Source organism: Balaenoptera ricei, chromosome 2, assembly GCF_028023285.1.
Source record: "Balaenoptera ricei isolate mBalRic1 chromosome 2, mBalRic1.hap2, whole genome shotgun sequence".
NCBI classification, from domain to species: Eukaryota; Metazoa; Chordata; class Mammalia; order Artiodactyla; family Balaenopteridae; genus Balaenoptera; species Balaenoptera ricei.
The window spans coordinates 24563185-24582571 of NC_082640.1; the positions used below are offsets into that span (position 1 = coordinate 24563185).

Genomic DNA, 19387 nt, shown 5'->3' on the forward strand with positions numbered 1-19387 from the left:
AGTGGGGGCCACTCTTCATCGCGGTGCGCGGGCCTCTCACTATCGCGGCCTCTCTTGTTGCGGAGCACAGGCTCCAGACACGCAGGCTCAGTAGTTGTGGCTCATGGGCCCAGTTGCTCCGTGGCATGTGGGATCCTCCCAGACCAGGGCTCGAACCCGTGTCCCCTGCATTGGCAGGCAGATTCTCAACCACTGCGCCACCAGGGAAGCCCACAGTCTGAGTTTTGATACTCCCTCCAGGTGATTCTGTTGTTCCTTAAATTTTGAGAACCACTGGAATAGTCGATGACATTAAAGGCAATGATGACCGCCGACTTCTTTAGAAGTTAGGCTCATGGGGGTGAGTCCCCACTGCGTGGGGATCCTTTTTCATTTCCTACAGACCTCATTCTCCTCGAGGTTTAAGCACCTTGGTCAGGATTTAATGTGAACTGCGATTTTTTTTGGCAGGGGTGTGCGTAATAAACCAGAGGCAGCCTTTGGCATTATTGATGAAAAACTTAGAGAACACTCTGAGTTCTAGAGTACAATCCAGGCATCCTAATTACAAGCTTATTACAAAGGAGCATGGTCCTTCTCGGGTGTATTTGTTGAGATTTGGGATTGGCTGTGTATCAGGGACCGTCAGATAGAGCCCTGTAAACAAGATAGAAACTTATTTCTCTTGAAGTAATCGTCTGCAGCTGATGGCAGAACCAAGCTCTGCCATCGGTGGGGCCTTCCTCTGCGTGATCTCAGGTGGCTCTGGGGGTGACTGGTAAAGGCCCACCCCTCCACCAAAGGGTGTGTGTGACCTTCTGGTCACTCCGCAAACTTCCCACTGGCCCGAACGGAGTGGTGCGACCACATGCAACTTCGAGGATGGCCCGGCAGTGTTTATTTTGGTTAACTAGTTACTCCTCCCTGCAGACAAAGGAGGAAATGGAAATTTGGGGTGGGAGACGTTTAACAGCCTCTGGTGCACAGTCATTTCTACCTGTGTGCAGGTTCTGGTACATTCTGTGCACAGTAGAATGCCGTGTGATGATCAAGCCATGAGTCTGGGCTCCCAGGCCATGCAAAACCATTGTCACCCCTTTATAAACCTACCTTAAATGGCCCCAAGTTCAGTGATCGCTGAACTAAGGATGGGGGAACGTATAAACAGTCATAGTTCCTATTTTGCTGACTTTTCTCAAAATTAAAGGAAAGTTTGGTGCATAGAAACACAGTCTTGTACATGTAAGAATTTCATGGATGGTAAAGACAGGGTATTAGAAACCCAATGGGGTAGGAATGGATTATTAACTGCGGGAGGTGGTCACCTCAGAACTGCACCGCACAAAGTATTTGAGCATAAACATATGGGGACAGATGTTAAAAAGGTAAATGTAAAACTTGAAACCCTAGGGAAGTTAAACTTCTGGTATCTTACAATGGGGGAGGACATTTTAGGAATACAGTTTTTAGAAGAAATAAAGTGAATTATGGATTGGGCTAAGTTAAAAAAAACAGCTCACGTTCCATATGTATATCAGAAGGACCCACTAAAGGGAGAATTGGGGAAAATATCTGCAAGAGTTTTGTGGGATAAGATACGTAGAGCTCTTAAAAATCCATAAAAAATACCCACAAAGTTAAAATGTGGGAACGATGTGAGGTATGTGAGAATGCGTAGTACAGTGTTCATAATGGTGAAAAATAAAAAACCAACTTAATGGCCAGCAGTAGGGGAATGGTAAATAAATAACCTGTTCATATTATAATAACAGTCATACAATCATTTCAAGTCATGTTTTCAAAGAATTTTAATGATGTGGGGAAAATGCTTTCTATGTGATGTTTAAATGGAAAATGAATTAAAATTCTAAATTCCATATGAAGTAAAAAAAAAAAACAACCCACAGAGAAGCTATCAGGAGGAGATACTATAAAAATAAAAGAGATTATCCCTGGGTGCTAGAATTACAAGTGATTTTACTTTGTTCCTTTGTAATTTTATTTTGCAAGACTTCTACAGAGAGTACAAAGTTGTATACCTTTTATGGGAAGGCAAAAAGTAAACATTGCCAAGAAAGCGAACAGTGACATGTCATTTGCCAAAATAAATACATTTTGCAACCTGGGGGTAGACGGAACCTTGTCACTTGCCCTTACAGAATAATGTGGGTTTTTGGTATTTATGTCGTTGCTTTTGACCTCTATTTAAAATGATGGGTCTGGTGCATTTAAATTGATCTTATTTTATAGTCACCGATTACCTTTTTATAGTATCTAGTTAGAGGCAGATGGATAGAGTTGAATCAATAGGAATCTTAAAAACTTGAAAAAAAGCAAACTTTTTTCCTCCTTTAATAAGGGCTTGACTGATTTACGAATAGTTAGGTTTATAGATTTTTCCTTGAAGAAAAACTTTCTGCCTGGTTACATCTTGAGGTGGAATGATTTTCTTGAATTTGTAAATGAATGAAAAAAGCAATAATAGTATGACATAACTTAGCTGTTAAGACTATTTCTTTTTTGAAATTGATGAAAACCAGCACATTCACTGAAAGCCTACTACATTAGGAAGATTGTGATGAAAGATTTCTGGAATATTATGGAGAAACTGCTCAGTCTCCTTTCGAAGTTCCTTAGGTTTTAAAATTCCTATGTTCTCTTTTAACTAGCTCGCTGTACTACAACCTTCAAGAGAGCCATGATTTTAGGACATGTTCCAAACTCAAATATAATAAACTCCTGCCTGCCTAGGCAGTGGTCTAGCTGTTCACTACGGCAGCTGCTAGCCACGTATGACGTTAAAATAGATATATAATGGAATATTACTCAGCCATGAAAAAGAATGATATTTTGCCATTTGCAACACCATGGGTGGACCTGGAGGGTATTACGCTTAGTGAAATACGTCAGACAGAGAAAGACAAATACTGTATGTTATCACTTACATATGGAATCTAAAAAATATAATAGACAAAGTGATATAACAAAACAGAAGCAGACTCACAGACGTAGAGAACAAACCAGCGGTTTCCCGTGGGGAGAGGAGATGGGGTAGGGGATTAAGAGCTACAAACTACTATGTAGTAATTTCTCAGTTTTTGTCTTAATCATGGGATGCCCTACCACTTGGCACGTTTTTGTTTTTAGTCTGTTTCCATTCAGCCTCCCCTTGTCTGTCCATCTGTCTGGCATGCAGCTGCCCAAATGATTTTTCTGAAACAAACCTGATCATTTCGCTTCCTGGAATGAAACCCTGCAGTGCCTACTCCCACCTGCAGAGTGAAGTGCAGGAATCCGGGTCCTTATTTTGGCAAACCAGTCCTGAGTGGCTGACCCTTTGTAATGACTGTGTCTGGGTATTTCATGGGCTGTGATGTGCACAAACTAGATCGTAGGGTTCTGTGAGAACCGGCTGTAATTTTATCTGTTTTTCTACCCACCCTATCGGAATGTAAGTGTGGAATAGCCATGTTACTACAGGAAAAGTCCAGTTGGTCAAAAAGCACGTTATTTGCAAGCATTGATTCTTTAACTGGTTTTGGTAACGAATCACCTGTGAGACCGCGGACACCTTACCTGTGTGTGGGGATGCTGGGGTGGGGGGCGGGTTCCTGCTTCGCAGCATCCAGCGAGAGAGGAGGGAGAAGCAGGGTGGTGGAGTGTCTTGCCAACGCTGCCAAGGTAGATTGGGGGTTGACACATCGATTCTATTTACTGGTGAAAAATGTGTCCATCTTAGTGGTGATGATGACCTGTAGAAAGTGGATGCTTCTGCTGTGCTGTGACCTTGTTGTTGACCTTGTGTGGATATGTGCTCTTTAGTCTTCAATCCTGGTACTTTCTGTTACATGACATTGCATTTTGCCTGTTGTAATGAAATGGTAGCAGCTCTGATGGGACACCGTTATTTTCGGAGAGTTGAAAAACGAGTGAATACAATTACAGTGCTCTGATTTCTGTTGTTGTTGGTTGCCCTTAGGTAACTCTTCCTTCAGGATGAATTAAGAGAGGACGATCCACAGTTGTTAAGAATGGAGAACAGCGTGTCAGTTTCTAGCATGCAGGACCCTTCGTCTTCATCCTTGGAAAAACATCAGAGCTCAGCTGACCGTAACGGAGATCTTGATTCAGGTGCGATTTAGTTTTCTAAATGCATTTGGCCTTTTGATGTCTTGACCAATATCTTCCTGAAAATGTTTAGAAAATATTGGGGCAGCATTCTAGACCTCACATACTGCCTGTTCCTGGGATTTGCGGGCACGTTTATAAGCATATAGCAGCTCGAAAGTTATGCAAAATTTGGTTAGAAATACTGGGCACAGTGGGCTACATTATAGTGAGGTGACCCATCACTTCAAAAACTCAATGGCTTTATGATCCTGCAATTCCACTCCTGGCCATATATCCGGACAAAACTATAATTTGAAAAGATACATGCACTCTAATGTTCACAGCACTATTTACAATAGCCAAGATGTGGAAGCAACCTAAATGTCCATTGACAGATGAATGGGTAAAGGAGATGTGGTACATATATATATAGTGGAATATTACTCAGCCATAAAAAAGAATGAAATAATGCCATTTGCAGCAACATGGGTGGACCTGAAGATTATCATACTAAGTAAAGTAAGTCAGAGAAAAACAAATATCATATGATATCACTTGTATGTAGCATTAAAAATAGTACAAATGAAGTTATTTACAAAATAGAAACGCTCAAAGACACAGAAAACAAACTTATGGTTACCAAAGGGGAAAGAGGGGGAGGGATAAATTAGGAGTTTGGGATTAACAGATACACACTACTATATATAAAACAGATAAACAACAAGGACCTACTGTGTAGCACAGGGAACTGTATTCAGTATCCTGTAATAAACCATAATGGAAAAGAATCTGAAAAAGAATATATATATGTATAACTGAGTCACTTTGCTGTACAGCAGAAACTAACACAACATTGTAAATCAACTATACTCCAATAAAAAAAAACAACTCCGTGGCTTAATGCAGTAAATGTTTATAAATGGTTCACACTGTTGGAGCACGGTCAGTGGATGCTCTGTCCCATCTCAACATGGTGCTTCAAGGTTTGTCCCTGTAGGGGATGAGCAGGGCTGCAGGGTCTTGAATCAGCAATTAAATACTCTAGCACAGAAGAGGCTTTTGCTCAGAACCTCTTGAGCAGAATCAGTTGCGTGCTTCTTCTTTTTTTTTTTTTTTAACATTTTTATTGGTGTATAATTGTTTTACAGTGTTGTGTTATTTTCTGCTGTATAACAAAGTAAATCAGCTATATGCATACGTATATCCCCATATCCCCTCCCTCTTGTGTCTCCCTCCCACTCTCCTTATCCCACCCGTCTCGGTGGTCGCAAAGCACCGAGCTGATCTCCCTGTGCTGTGCCGTTGCTTCCCACTAGCTATCTATTTTACATTTGATACTGTATATATGTCAATGTTACTCTCTTACTTCGTGCCAGCTTACCCTTCCCCCTCCCCATGTCCTCAAGTACATTCTCTACATCTGTGTCTTTATTCCTGTCCTGCCCCTAGGTTCATCAGGACCATTTTTTTTTTTAGATTCCATATATATGTGTTAGCATATGGTATTTGTTTTTCTCTTTCTGACTTACTTCACTCTGTAGGACAGACTCTAGGTCCATCCACCTCACTACAAATAACTCAATTTCATTTCTTTTTATGGCTGAGTAATATTCCATTGTATATATGTGCCACATCTTCTTTATCCATTCATCTGTTGATGGACACTTAGGTTGCTTCCATGTCCTGGCTATTGTAAATAGAGCTGCAATGAACATTGTGGTACATGACTCTTTTTGAATTATGGTTTTCTCAGGGTATATGCCCAGTAGTGGGATTGCTGGGTCGTATGGTAGTTGTATTTTTCGTTTTTTAAGGAACCTCCATACTGTTCTCCATAGTGGCTGTATCAATTTACATTCCCACCAACAGTGCGAGAGGGTTCCCTTTTCTCCACACCCTCTCCAGCATTTGTTGTTTCTAGATTTTTTGTTGATGGCCATTCTGACCAGTGTGAGGTGATACCTCACTGTAGTTTTGATTTGCATTTCTCTAATGATTAGTGATGTTGAGCATCTTTTCATGAGTTTGTTGGCAATCTGTATATCTTCTTTGGAGAAATGTCTGTTTAGGTCTTCTGCCCATTTTTGGATGGGTTGTTTGTTTTTTTGATATTGAGCTGCATGAGCTCTGCTTGTATATTTTGGAGATTAATCCTTTGTCAGTTGCTTCATTTGCAAATATTTTCTCCTATTTTGAGGGTTGTCTTTTCGTCTTGTTTATGGTTTCCTTTGCTGTGCAAAAGCTTTTAAGTTTCTTTAGGTCCCATTTGTTTATTTTTGTTTTTATTTCCATTTGTCTAAGAGGTGGGTCAAAAAGGATCTTGCTGTGATTTATGTCATAGAGTGTTCTGCCTATGTTTTCTTCTACGAGTTTTATAGTGTCTAGCCTTACATTTAGATCTGTAATCCATTTTGAGTTTATTTTTGTGTATGGTGTTAGGAAGTGCTCTAATTTCATTCTTTTACATGTAGCTGTCCAGTTGTCCCAGCACCACTTATTGAAGAGACTGTCTTTTCTCCATTGTATACTCTTGCCTCCTTTATCAAAGATAAGGTGACCAAATGTACGTGGGTTTATCTCTGGGTTTTCTATCCTGTTCCATTGATCTATGTTTCTGTTTTTGTGCCAGTACCATACTGTCTTGATTACTGTAGCTTTGTAGCATAGTCTGAAGTCTGGGAGCCTGATTCCTCCAGCTCCGTTTTTCTTTCTCAAGATTGCTTTGGCTATTCGGGGTCTTTTTTGTTTCCATACAAATTGTGAAATTTTTTGTTCTAGTTCTGTGAAAAATGCCATCGGTAGTTTGATAGGGATTGCATTGAATCTGTAGATTGCTTTGGGTAATATAGTCATTTTCACAATGTTGATTCTTCCAATCCAAGGACATGGTATATCTCTCCATCTGTTTGTCTCATCTTTAATTTCTTTCATTAGTGTCTTATAGTTTTTTCATACAGGTCTTTTTTCTCCTTAGGTAGGTTTATTCCTAGGTATTTTATTGTTTTTGTTGCAGTGGTAAGTGGGAGTGTTTCCTTAATTTCTCTTCCAGATTTTTCATCATTAGTGTATAGGAATGCAAGAGATTTCTGTGCATTAATTTTATATCCTGCTACTTTACCAAATTCATTGATTAGCTCTACTACTTTTATGGTAGCATCTTTAGGATTCTCTATGTATAGTACCATGTCACCTGCAAACAGTGACAGTTTTACTTCTTCTTTTCCAATTTGTATTCCTTTTATTTCTTTTTCTTCTCTGATTGCTGTGGCTAAAACTTCCAAAACTATGTTGAATAATAGTGGTGAGAGTGGGCAACCTTGTCTTGTTCCTGATCTTAGTGGAAATGGTTTCAGTTTTTCACCATTGAGAACAACGTGGGCTGTGGGTTTGTCATATATGGCCTTTATTATGTTGAGGTAAGTTCCCTCTATGCCTACTTTCTGGAGAGTTTTTATCATTAAATGGTGTTGAATTTTGTTGAAAGCTTTTTCTGCATCTATTGAGATGATCATATGATTTTTCTCCTTCAATTTGTTAATATGGTGTATCACGTTGATTGATTTGCATATATTGAAGAATCCTTGCATTCCTGGGATAAACCACACTTGAGTATGCTGTATGATCCTTTTAATGTGCTGTTGGATTCCGTTTGCTAGTAGTTTGTTGAGGATTTTTGCATGTATGTTCATCAGTGATATTGGCCTGTAATTATTTAGTGTCCTTCTTTGTCTCTTATAATAGTCTTATTTTAAAGTCTATTTCGTCTGATATGAGAATTGCTACTCCAACTTTCTTTTGATTTCCATTTGCATGGAATATCTTTTTCCATCCCCTCACTTTCAGTCTGTATGTGTCCCTAGGTCTGAAGTGGGTCTCTTGTAGGCAGCATACATATGGATCTTGTTTTTGTATCCATTCAGCCAGTCTGTGTCTTTTGGTTGGAGCATTTAATCCATTTACACATAAGGTAATTATCGATATGTATGTTCCTATTACCATTTTCTTAATTGTTTTGGGTTTGTTATTGCAGGTGTTTTGCTTCTCTTGTGTTTCCTGCCTAGAGAAGTTCCTTTAGCATTTGTTGTAAAGCTGGTTTGGTTGTGCTGAATTCTCTTAACTTTTTCTTATCTGTAAAGGTTTTAATTTCTCCATAAAATCTGAATGAAATCCTTGCTGGGTAGAGTACTCTTGGTTTTAGATTTTTCCCTTTCATCACTTTAAATATGTCCTGCCACTCCCTTCCAGCTTGCAGTGTTTCTGCTGAAAAATCAGCTGTTAACCTTATGGGGAGACCCTTGTATGTTATTTATTGCTTTTCCCTTGCTGCCTTTAATATTTTTTCTTTGTATTTAATTTTTGATAGTTTGATTAATATGTGTCTCGGCCTGTTTCTCTTTTGGTTTATGCTGTATGGTCCTCTCTGTGCTTCTTGGACTTGACTGAGTATTTCCTTTCCCATAGTAGGGAAGTTTTCAACTATAATCTCTTCAAATATTTTCTCAGACCCTTTCTTTTTCTCTTCTTCTTCTGGGACCGCTATAATTTGAATATTGGTGTGTTTAATGTTGTCCCAGAGATCTCTGAGACTGTCCTCAATTCTTTTCATTCTTTTTTCTTTGTTCTGCTCCCTGGCAGCTATTTCCACCATTTTATCTTCCAGCTCATTTATCTGTTGGTCTGCCTCAGTTATTCTGTTTTCGATTCCTTCTAGAGTATCTAATTTCAGTAATTGTGTTGTTCATCACTGTTTGTTTGCTCTTTAGTTCTTCTAGATCCTTGTTAAATGTTTCTTGTATTTTCTTCATTCTGTTTCCGAGATTTTGGATCATCTTTACTATCATTACTCTGAATTCTTTTTCAGCTGGGGTGCCTATTTCATCTTCGTTTATTTGGTCTTGTAGGTTTTTACCTTCCTCTTTTGTTTGTAATATATTTTTTTGTCATTTCATTTTTTTTTTCTCTTTTTGATGAGTGGTGCTGTATTCCTGTCTTACTGGTTGTTTGGCCTGAGACATCCAGCACTGGAGTCTGCAGTCAGTTGGATAGAGCTGGGTCTTGGTGCTGAGATGAGAACCTCTGGGAGGCCTCAATCTGATTGATATTCCTTGGGGTCTGAGGTTCTCTGTTAGTCCAGCGGTTTGGACTCGGAGCTCCCACTACAGGAGCTCGGGCCTGACCTCTGGCCTGGGAATCAAGATCCTGCAAGCTTCATGGAGTCGTTAAAAGAAAAAAAAAAAAAAAGCAAAGGAAGAAAGAAAGAAAAAAAGGAGCAGTACAATATCAAAGAATAAAAAAGAAAATAAAATTAGAAAGATAAAAAATATATTAGGAAAAATAAAACTATAATTGAAACAACTGCAGCAAGGTGTAAAATAAAACCATAACAGAACAAAGGATAAAAAAAGGAGGGGGGGGGGGAAACAAGCTAAAAGGAGAGAACAATAACAAAGTATAAAGAATAAAATAAAATTAGAAAAATAAGAGATTTATTAGGAAAAATAAAAATATAAAAGAATCAACAACAATGAATCAACAAGGTAAAACAGAACCCGAATCTAAAAGAGGAAAAAAGAAAAGAAAAAAAGCCTTGGCTATGGGGGTGGAGTTTAGGCAGGGGTGGAACTTAGGCAGGGGCGGGGTTTAGGGTGGGGCGGGACCTATGCGTGTGGGGGGGGGCGTTGGAGCGTGGGGCGGGGCCTTGGCTCAGGACCCGCGGAGCTGGAAAAGGCCCTGGGGGCGGGGCCTAAGCAGGGCGACTTGGAGGCCGCGCCTCTGCTTAGGACCTGTGCGGAAGGAGAGAGGCAGCATGTGGAAAGGAGGGCCTCTGGAGTGTGGGGTGCCGGAGTTTGGAGGTAGGGTCCTGGGCGAGGGTGTGTGGATGGGGTTTAGGCCCCGCGCATTGGAGGGCGTCTCCGAGTGTAGAGATGGGGCTCTGGGTGGGGGGGTTTAGGGGCGGGGCTTGGGTTCTGCGCAGCAGGAGGGAGGCTCCGAGGGCAGAGGATTAGGCCCGGGAGCTCAACAGGCTCCCCGGTTCTTAAGTGGACAGGGAACGCACTGGCCCCGTTCCTCGTGGCCCTCCCCCACCGTCTCCCCCAGGGTCTCTCCTGTCGCCGCTGGACCCCTAACCGTGGGTGGGTCCCGCTGGGTGTAGGAACTCCTCTCCTCCCCCAGCCGCCCCTCAGGGATGCCTGTCCGCGTTTCCAGCCTTTACTTTTGCTCCCCCTTCCCTCCCTCCCACTCCCTCAGGACTCACGTGGCTGGAGGGGGCCTCAGTGGGCAGAGGATCAGGCCCGGCGTCTCATCAGGCTCCTGGGGGCCCAAGTGGCCAGGGGAAACCTGGCCACGCTCCCTTTAGATCCTCTGCCCTCCCAGGGGTTCCCCAGTTCCCCCCTTCGGGCATGGGATCCCTTCCCCTCCCTCAGCCGCCCTTCAGGGGCGCCAGTCCCGTCCTGCCTCCACTTCTCCTCCCCCTTCACTCCCCCGAGGCCCTGCATCCTACCTGGTCACTGGGGGTTCCTCCCGCCCCCTTAGGTGTCCGTGGTGCCCCACTGGTGCCTGGTAGGTGCCCTAGTTGTGAGGAGCCGCGAATTCTGCGTCCTCCTAATAGCCATCTTGACTCTGCCTCTAGTTGCGTGTTTCTGCCACTGCAAGGGAGGTGGGGGAAATAGGATTTTCCCCTATGTGCCCGGTAAGAGAGGGCAAGAGGATCTGCCCAAGCATCGAATGCCCCTTCCCAAGACCCTTTCTTTTTTTTTTTGGCTGCACCTTGAGGCTTGTGGGGTCTTAGTTCCCCCACCAGGGATTGAACCCAGACCACGGCAGTAAAAGCGCCAAGTCCTAACCACCGGACTGCCAGCGAACTCCCCCTAAGACCTTTTGAAAACCTGGAAGGAATCTTTCAGAAAAGTACATGATGTGAAAGTATTTAGGTCATGTGAATTTGCACTAAAATATTTCTCCTTGTAAGAAATCCCAAACAAAGCAAAAGCAATCTTTGGTTGAATTTCATGTTTAACCAAAGAATTCATAAATGTAACTACTAACTACTTACATGATAGTTTATTTTAAAAAGATAATTTTTTAAAAAGAAAGGATTGCATTATTTTCGTAACAGCAAATTATACAAGGACAACTGAGCTCTCTGAATCATAAACGTTTGCTGTGGTGAATTCATGTAAACAAAAAGAGCATTAACTCACTGGGCGATTTGACCACCATCCAAAAGTTATGAGATGTGTCTTTGCATTTTGATGAGACCAGGCAGTGACAGGATTACAGATTGCTTGATATCATTGAGTTTCTTAGATTATGTTTCTCAAATAATATCTGTACCTGGAATTATCTTTTTATCTGCAAAAAAATCTGGAAAACCCTGAAATAATTGCCTACCTATGTTGAAAGATGTTAGTACCTGTTTCAAAATTGGCTTAGTTCTCCCCACTTGTGTTTTTCTGTACATAAAGTAGGAGTGAGAAAACTTCTAAAAGCAGAGCTGAGCCTTTGTCTCCCGATGGAAATGTGGAAATTCTCTTTCAGAGAGAGCATAGCCTCATAGCTGAAGGTTCATCCTAATCATTCTACTTTTATTTAAGTACAAATATACTTTAAAGAAGTCTTTATTACATTTGCTAAGTGAGGTTATCTTCCCACTTTTGGCGTCACTGAGCTTTTATTGTGTTTTTGTCGGGCACACATCTGATGCCTGTTACTGCGTTGTTTTCAGCGGTGTGTTTTCAAAGCTGTTTCCAAGCCAACCGTGTGTTGAGTTTTCATTTTCATGCAGCTGCGGTATAACTCAAGCATGAGTAGATCCTGAACCCATTAATGATAATATGGTGTCGGGAATATTATTTGTACTGACTTTCTTTTGGGGTGATTCCATGACTGGGGAAGCATGAGCGTCAGGTTCGGCACATCTGCAGCGGGGGGATGTGTGCAGTGGGGAAAACTTATCCGACGCATGTGGTTAGTTCTTGCTCTTGTGTGGGGCAGCCTGCATCATCCAAGGTGTTAAGATCTTTAGTAGAAATAGTAGCTCTAAATTACCTCTAAGTGATCCTAACATTTTTCAGATCTTGGTCCTGACTCACTTTTTTCTTTTTTCCTATATGCCTAACGTGTCCTTTCTCCTTGGAATTTCCCTATGTCCTTGTGTGGTGAGGAGGCATTTAGATGGTGCCACAAAGACGGATTTCCTAGAGAGGAAACAGATTTAAGGCAGGATCTAAACCTTCGTGGTGAGCAGAGGCCGACTTGTAGAAACTCAAATCTAGTTTGGAACATTGAGACGTTAACAGACTCACGTGTGAGTCTTCAAGTAGTTTATTTTCCCTAGGAGTTTCCTTTTAACCGGTTCATCAGTAAAATAGTTTCCGTTCTGGAATCGGTCTTGGGGCTATTTGGTTCTGGGACCCGCTGTGACGTGCTTAGGGCTGGATGGCATCTTGGTGCCAAGGTTCTTTTCCCCAGAAGTTTCCAGATGAGATTCATGTGTTGGATGAACCAGAGAGGGCACAGACAGCCTGCAGCTGCTTCTCCGTTGGCTGGCAGGTGCGCGAGGAGAGGTTTGTGGTCCTGAGTTCCAGCTGTCTGGCAGGCACTCTTAAGTACTTCCCACGTGTTGGGTCCCTTCATCCTTCTGCAGCCCAGTGAGACAGCTGCTTTTATTAGCCCTGTTTTATAGATGAGGAAACATCGGATGACAAGAGTCACTTGGCTCTTGTGTTCCAGCCAGGATCTCATCTCAAGCATCCCGAGGCTCTGAAACGCTGGGCTGTCCCTGCCGTTCGGTGCAGGGAGAAGTTACCCTCATACATACGGGTTCCTGTGAGCACGCTTCCCCTGCCCCTACCACCCCACACTTTATGGGGCCAGGCGCAGCTCAGATTCCTTCTTGTCCTCTCCTCCACTTGTCCCCCGTCCCTCCCCGGTCCCCATGTGTCATGTGACACACAACTGCATCTCCCTGAGAAGCAGCTATACTCTGGCTCTTCTCTGCCAAAGTTTTGGGGCCGTAGGATGGAGTCTAAGGTGGCTCCCCTGGGGGTGTGCGCATCTTGTGCTGCTGAGGTCCGCCCCCTCACCCCCAGCTGCTGCGATTCCTTGCATGATGGTCCACTTTGCTGCACTAGAAACTTCAGCTTAAAACAAATGACTCGCATGAGCAGCTTTTTTATTTTTCACTTTTGCCTCTTTGCCTAAGGAAGGCTCAGAGAGTGTTGGGGTCCATGACTGACACTCGCGTCCTGTCAGTGAAATAGGCAGCGTGTAAAATTCCTCCTCCTCCTGGGGGGCACCGAGGCCTCGCTGGCAGACAGCCTGGGCGGCCCTGTTACTGGGCACAGAGAAGGAAGGGGACCGGGATTGTTCCTGGAGTGCTCGGTTTCTCCATTTGTAATTTGCTTGCTGGTGATAAAAGCGAGCAAAATAGTATGCCGACATAGTGATCAGTAGATTCCTTGACATTCTTTTTCCAGGCCAGCTAAATGTAATTTGCTGATGAAGTCTGCAGATAAAGTGGCATTGCACATTTAGACGGGGCAAGCCACCGAGTGAAAGAATTACACTGGAAATGTGGGCTTTTTTTTTTTTTTTTGGACTAGGAGTATTTAACCAGAGTCCCATGGGCTCTTCTATTTGGGAAGGAAAGGAGTCAACATTCTTAGTAGAAAAATCTGGATCTCTTACTCTTCCAGCCGGGGACTAGTTCAATGTGACTCAATAATATTTCTCCTCCTCCCCTTTTTAAAGTCTCTTTTGAATACTTGTTGCCTCCCCTAGCTAGGAGATGGGGTGTTTAGTTTTTCCTGGAAAGTCTCTCTGGCCCCCTGGGGTCTGGGTGGCCGAGACACCCTTGAGGACCTTGTGTTCCGGTGCCTGTCCCCCCACCCTGTACCCCCCGCCCCAGGTGTAGTCCTGCAGCTGTGAACTCAGACCTAGGATTGATGTTGGCTAGTCCTTTCTGAGTTTTATCAGTACCCTGTGTCTGTTTAATGTACTCACAGTGGAAACATTTTCTAAACCTTGTGATCCTACCAACCGACTATCAGCAGTTAAAATGACAAAGATTGAATGTCTTCTTCCTTTCTCTATCCACTTAAAAAAAAATATCTAGCGCACAAGAAGGTGCCCTGTAAGATTTCATTCATTCTGAACCTGCTGATTCTCTATTCCTTGACTGGGTGCTGGTGACAGGTTTAACATTCTCCTCTGCAAGATTAGTCTTATTTCAGCTTGTTACATTCTACAACCCAAGATCTGATGACTTAAAAAAAGGTAATGAGTCCTGTGTTGATTCCATTTTTCACTGTAAAGTCGTTTGCACTCCCACTTTGAGTATTCTTTTTCTAGTTAACATGAACGATTCCAGTCACATACACAGCTCTCTGTGTTCTAGAATTGGATCACCACTAAAGAACACTCCCGCCTTCTTCTGAGCTGTGACATTTCCTTAGTAGCTTTTCACAGTCTGCTTGCATGACATCGTGGGGAAATGCCTCTGACCAGTTCCAATGCAGAGAAAAGAGGCCGTCAGAGTTTCCTTGATAAAATGTTTACGAGTTTAAGAAGTTTATGAATCAGCTGTAAATATTTGCTCCGGGTTTATGAGACCTCCACTCATAAACACTGTGTGTCTGTCTCTTGCTCTTTGAAATGTCTTTAGAGAATCAGCTGCTCAGGGCATAGGTGGCGGAGGAAGTGTTACATGTTACAGGTTCCGAAAACCCTCAATTTTGTGTTTGATTTTATTGTTAAAACAGCATACTTAGAGTTAAAGGCATAAAGGTTTTAATCTTTACAATCCCATTCTAGGTCTGACTCTTGGTTGCTTTTTAAAGTGTTTGTTTTGATGGCAGAGAGCAGCAGAGCTTTCCTGGGCACGATCTTACTGACTCACATGTGGGGAGGGGGTGGGTCCCAGTGGTACCTTTTCCTTTCTTTCTTTTTTTATGGATTTTATTTATTTATTTGTTTATTTATTTATTGGCATGTGGGATCTTAGCTCCCTGACTAGGGATGGAACCCGAGCCCCTTGCACTGGAAGTGGGGAGTCTTAACCACCAGACTGCCAGGGAGGTTCCACCTTTTCCTTTCTTGATTGACGGGAGTGAATGCTGGAGCGAGCAGGAAAGCTGCTACAGCGTCTTTTATTGGGAGAAGAGACGGAAACGTAGCTTGTAATGAATTAAAATTGGGTGGAAACAAAATTTTTGTTAACAGCCTAGATGAGGGTTGTAGGAAGGATCAAGAGCTCTGATGAAGGGTCTCAAAGTTGCAATTGGGAGGTTTAAGCCTTGGTCTTCGCCTCACCACTGCCTCCAAGTGGTGGAATCATCAGGTCTCTTGCGGTCCTGTTGAGGTTCATCAGGGTGCAGCGGGCAGCTCCTAAAGGCTCAGTCTCCACCCGAGTGTTTCTGATTTGGAGGAGCCCGATCCGTTTTCAGCAGCCGGAATTCTCCAAAAACTGCTCTTCCGGGACCTAGTGCCTCTGTCGGCTCAGGGCCGAGTGTCACACCCACATCCTCTGCCGGCTCTCTCCTCCTTCTTTGCAAACAGGCCCCAGGAGCCCTGCCCCTTCTGTCCTCCTCCCCGAGGGTGGCAACTGCCTCCCGCCCACCCCCCACCTCCTGGGTCCTCTTGCTGCCTGACTTGGCCCTGGACACATTAGCGCTCACCACCACAGAGACAGATAAGCTGGCCCCGGGGTCCGCCTTGGATCCTCCAGGTGGAGAAGGGGGTGGTGGTGGAGCGGGGCTGCCTGACCTGGGAAGGTGCCTCGGAGAAGTTCCAGCTTCCACCCCAGACCACCTGCGTTGGACCCCTGCTTCGTAGCTGGACAGTTGTGCGACCTGTTAAGTCCCTTGAGTGCCCGTCTGTCAGGGTTCTTGGAACAAGGATTAAATAAGGTGCTGCATGTAAAGCAGTTAGAGGAGGGCTGACACCCCCAGTTCTCATCACTGCTGTGACAGCCTGTGGTCTCTGGGTGGAAACGGAGGTGCCTGTCAGGGCTGGAGCTGCAGGGCCTGCAGGAGGCGTGGTTTGAGCGGACGCTGGACGGGAGGGTGTAAAGAAAGCACAGACTTCCACTGCAACAAGTCAGCTACCCCGGAGATTCCGTCCCAGGCCACCGTGGCAAGGAGACGGTGCTGCGTCCGTGCCTCCGGCTAGTGGGTCAGGAAGCAGACTTGATCATTGATGCCCAGTGCAGCTGGGGTGAAAAGAATTGTGGGCAGAACTGTTGGGTGACCCCCTGAGGCATTTTCTAGAGCGTGACTGCTTTCCCTTTGGGTTTGCCGCCCTGCCTTTAGCAGCTGGAAACCCGCCTCACAGCCCTTGGTAAGTGGTAGCTGCAGGACCTGCTGGCTCTTTCCAGGGAGCACGATTCTGATGGGAGGGCCTAAACCCCGGGGTGACTCTGCATCTTGCAAGAGCTCCAGGGGAAAGGTTTTCTCTTCAGGTGGCTTTTTCTGTTCTCGGACATTTAATCATAGACCACCTTATTAAAGTTGGAGGTGGAAGTTCTTAGCAACTTGGCTTTAGAAGACGATGTTTAAGGTAACTGCCTTTTGGCTTAGCATCTTCTGATGTTACAAAAATTATCCTCTTCTATCAATTCCTGAGACTAGATAGAGTATTACAAGAAAATAACTTTTCCCACTTATAATTTATAATCTTGAGGAGAAAAAAAATAGTGATAGTGACTCCAAGAAGTCTTTCTTATACCCCCAGTCACTAATTCCTCCGGCCCACCTGCCGGGTTATTCCACTTCTGCATTAATACACGATTGATCGCAGTATTTCTTCTGGGCCAGTGAAATGGGCTTTTGCTAATAGAAGATACACAGGTTGAACGTCAGTATCCATTGAGTGTTATGGAAAGAAAGGAGAGTCTTAACTTTTGAAGCACTAAATGGCCTGCATGTTTGGACAACCCTTACTACTGAGTGTTCCTTCCTTATAACAGCCTTGCAAATAGGTTAAAATAATGTTTACGGCTCATCAGTTTTTTCCAATGGAAACTATGACATCACATTTATGTTATCTATATTTTAAAGTGAGTTATTTGGTGCTTTTCAACTATACCGATTGTATCTTACTGTACAGTCTGAAATGTTTTGGGAATTGCTTGATTTCCTCCAAAACAGTGATGGTTTTAAGAGCCACATCATACATTTGATTGCATTTCTCCTTGTTCCTTGTCCTTGGAGAAATGCGTGTCCTGTAGGTTTCCACCTGGGTGCCTTGCCCTGAGAGCTCTGTCTCAGGAGAAGGCAGGAGAGGGTCCCTGGAGGGGGTGGGCGTGGGGTCAGTCTGAGAGCTGCTCAGTTCCTGTGGCTAACTGGCCGGGCGCCTCACACACCTGAGCAGTCCTTCTGGGTCTCAGTTTTTTTCCTTGAAATGACTTTGGAGTCAATGCTTTCTGAGCCCCAAAGATCTATGATATTACTTTATAATCTCCAGCTGTTGTACTCTATATACATCAGGGTGCTTACTTGGTGTCCAGTGGTTTCCTTCACCTTGTCCTCCAACCTCCCCAAACACTGGAGTGTCTCCAGTGGATAATCTCAAACAGGCTAACATGCAGCAACTACGCCTTGAAGCAAATCTCATTTCATTTACTGAAGAGCCCTTAATCTTACCCTTGATTCTGTCATGGTAGTCCAAGCAGAATTTCTTCAGGGTTTTCCTTGATTTCCTCTCCTCTCTCCTCTCCTCTCCTCTCCTCTCCTCTCCTCTCCTCTCCTCTCCTCTCCTCTCCTCTCCTCTCCTCTCCTCTCCCCTCCCCTCCCCTCCCCTTCCTTCCTTTTCCCTTTCTTTCCTTTCCTTGTTCCCTTCCCTCCCTCCCTTTTCCCTTTCTTTTCTTTTCTTACCTTCTTTCTTTTACATGAAGTATAGTTGATTTACAGTATTGTGTTAGTTTCAGGTGTACAGCAAAGTGATTTCTTTATACATATATGTATATATATTCTTTTTTTTGATTCTTTTCCATTATAGTTTTTTACAAGATATTGAATATAGTTCCCTGTGCTATACAGTAAATCCTTGTTTATCTGTTTTATGTACAGTGGTATGTATCTGTTAATCCCATACTCCTAATTTATTCCCCCCACCTTTGGTAACCATAAGTTTATTTTCTATGTCTGTGAATCTTTCTGTTTTGTAAACAAGTTCGTTTGTACTATTTTTTATATTCCACATGTAAATGATATCATATGATATTTGTATTTTTCTGACTTACTTCACTTAATATGATAATCTCTAGGTCCATCCATGTTGCTGCAAATGGCATGATTTAATTATTTTTTATGGCTGAGTAATATGCCATTGTGTATATAGACCACATCTTCTTTATCCATTCCTCTGTTGATAGACACTTAGGTTGGTTCCATGTCTTTCTTGAGTTACCTGTCTCTAAAATCAGCAAACAGAAGCTTTGCAAAGAATTCAACAGTATTCTCCTACACATTGAATTTGTTTCTCTCTTGCATGAAGGATTTTCTGGTTTACATGGAAGGCCAGTGCCTTTCCATTCTTCACACTAGTATTGATATGCTGCTTCTTTTTTTTTTTTTTTTGTCTTTCGACAGAAGAAGGCTCAAGCTTGGAGGAAACCGGCTTTAACTGGGGAGAGTATTTGGAGGAGACGGGGACCAGTGCGGCTCCTCACACATCGTTCAAACATGTAGGTGACCTCCTTTCTCCTCTGACCTGTTTGCGGGGGTGGGAAGGGGGTCTTCAGGAAGATACCAAACTTATTGGAAGAAAGGGAATGAGAAGAAAAGAGAAATTTGGCCAAGATTTCTTAGAAATGCGAAGGAGATGTGGAAGTGAGTTTGATTTTCACAGAGGGCTGCAGGGAAGGTGGGCGTTGCTTTAATCCAGGGCTGGGCCCCGGGGTGGTGCTCAGCATGCGAAATGGTGTGTGGTCTTAACCTCATTCTGTGCCTCAAAAAGCCAGATTAGAATGATGTGTTCTCTGCTGTCTGGGGCGCACAGCCCAAGACAGGTAAGGTTGATGTGAAGAAATAAAAAGCCAGCAAACTAGGCAAGTAGGTGTCAATGAGTAATGTCTTCTTAGGAGATGTAATGGCTGTATATTTTAAGTTTGAATTGATATTTTTCTTTTGAAAAGGCACCTAAAAGCGTTAGAGCCATTTGTGGACAGATGAGTCAAATTACAGGAAAGACCATAAATATTCAGGAAATGTTTGGATCTAACCAAAAAAAAATCACCCTCATCTATACTGTTTTTTGAACAATGCAAATAGCATGCCAAGCAGAGGGCAAGTCCCAGGAA

The 19387-nt window shown here is 43.3% G+C and overlaps 1 protein-coding gene across 5 annotated transcripts in view; it reads left to right on the forward strand.

Annotated features, from left to right (window-relative positions):
• Positions 1-19387, forward strand: part of SFMBT2 (Scm like with four mbt domains 2) — a 222993-nt gene that overhangs the window by 16827 nt on the left and 186779 nt on the right. For 4 of the 5 annotated variants that reach the window (XM_059912123.1, XM_059912115.1, XM_059912132.1 and 1 more), the window contains exons 2-3: positions 3959-4110; positions 18678-18772. In XM_059912123.1, the coding sequence (XP_059768106.1) occupies positions 4011-4110; positions 18678-18772 (195 nt within the window). In that variant the 5' untranslated portion in view covers positions 3959-4010. The remainder of the gene's footprint in view (positions 1-3958; positions 4111-18677; positions 18773-19387) is intronic. The other variant, XM_059912134.1, reaches the window with a different exon arrangement.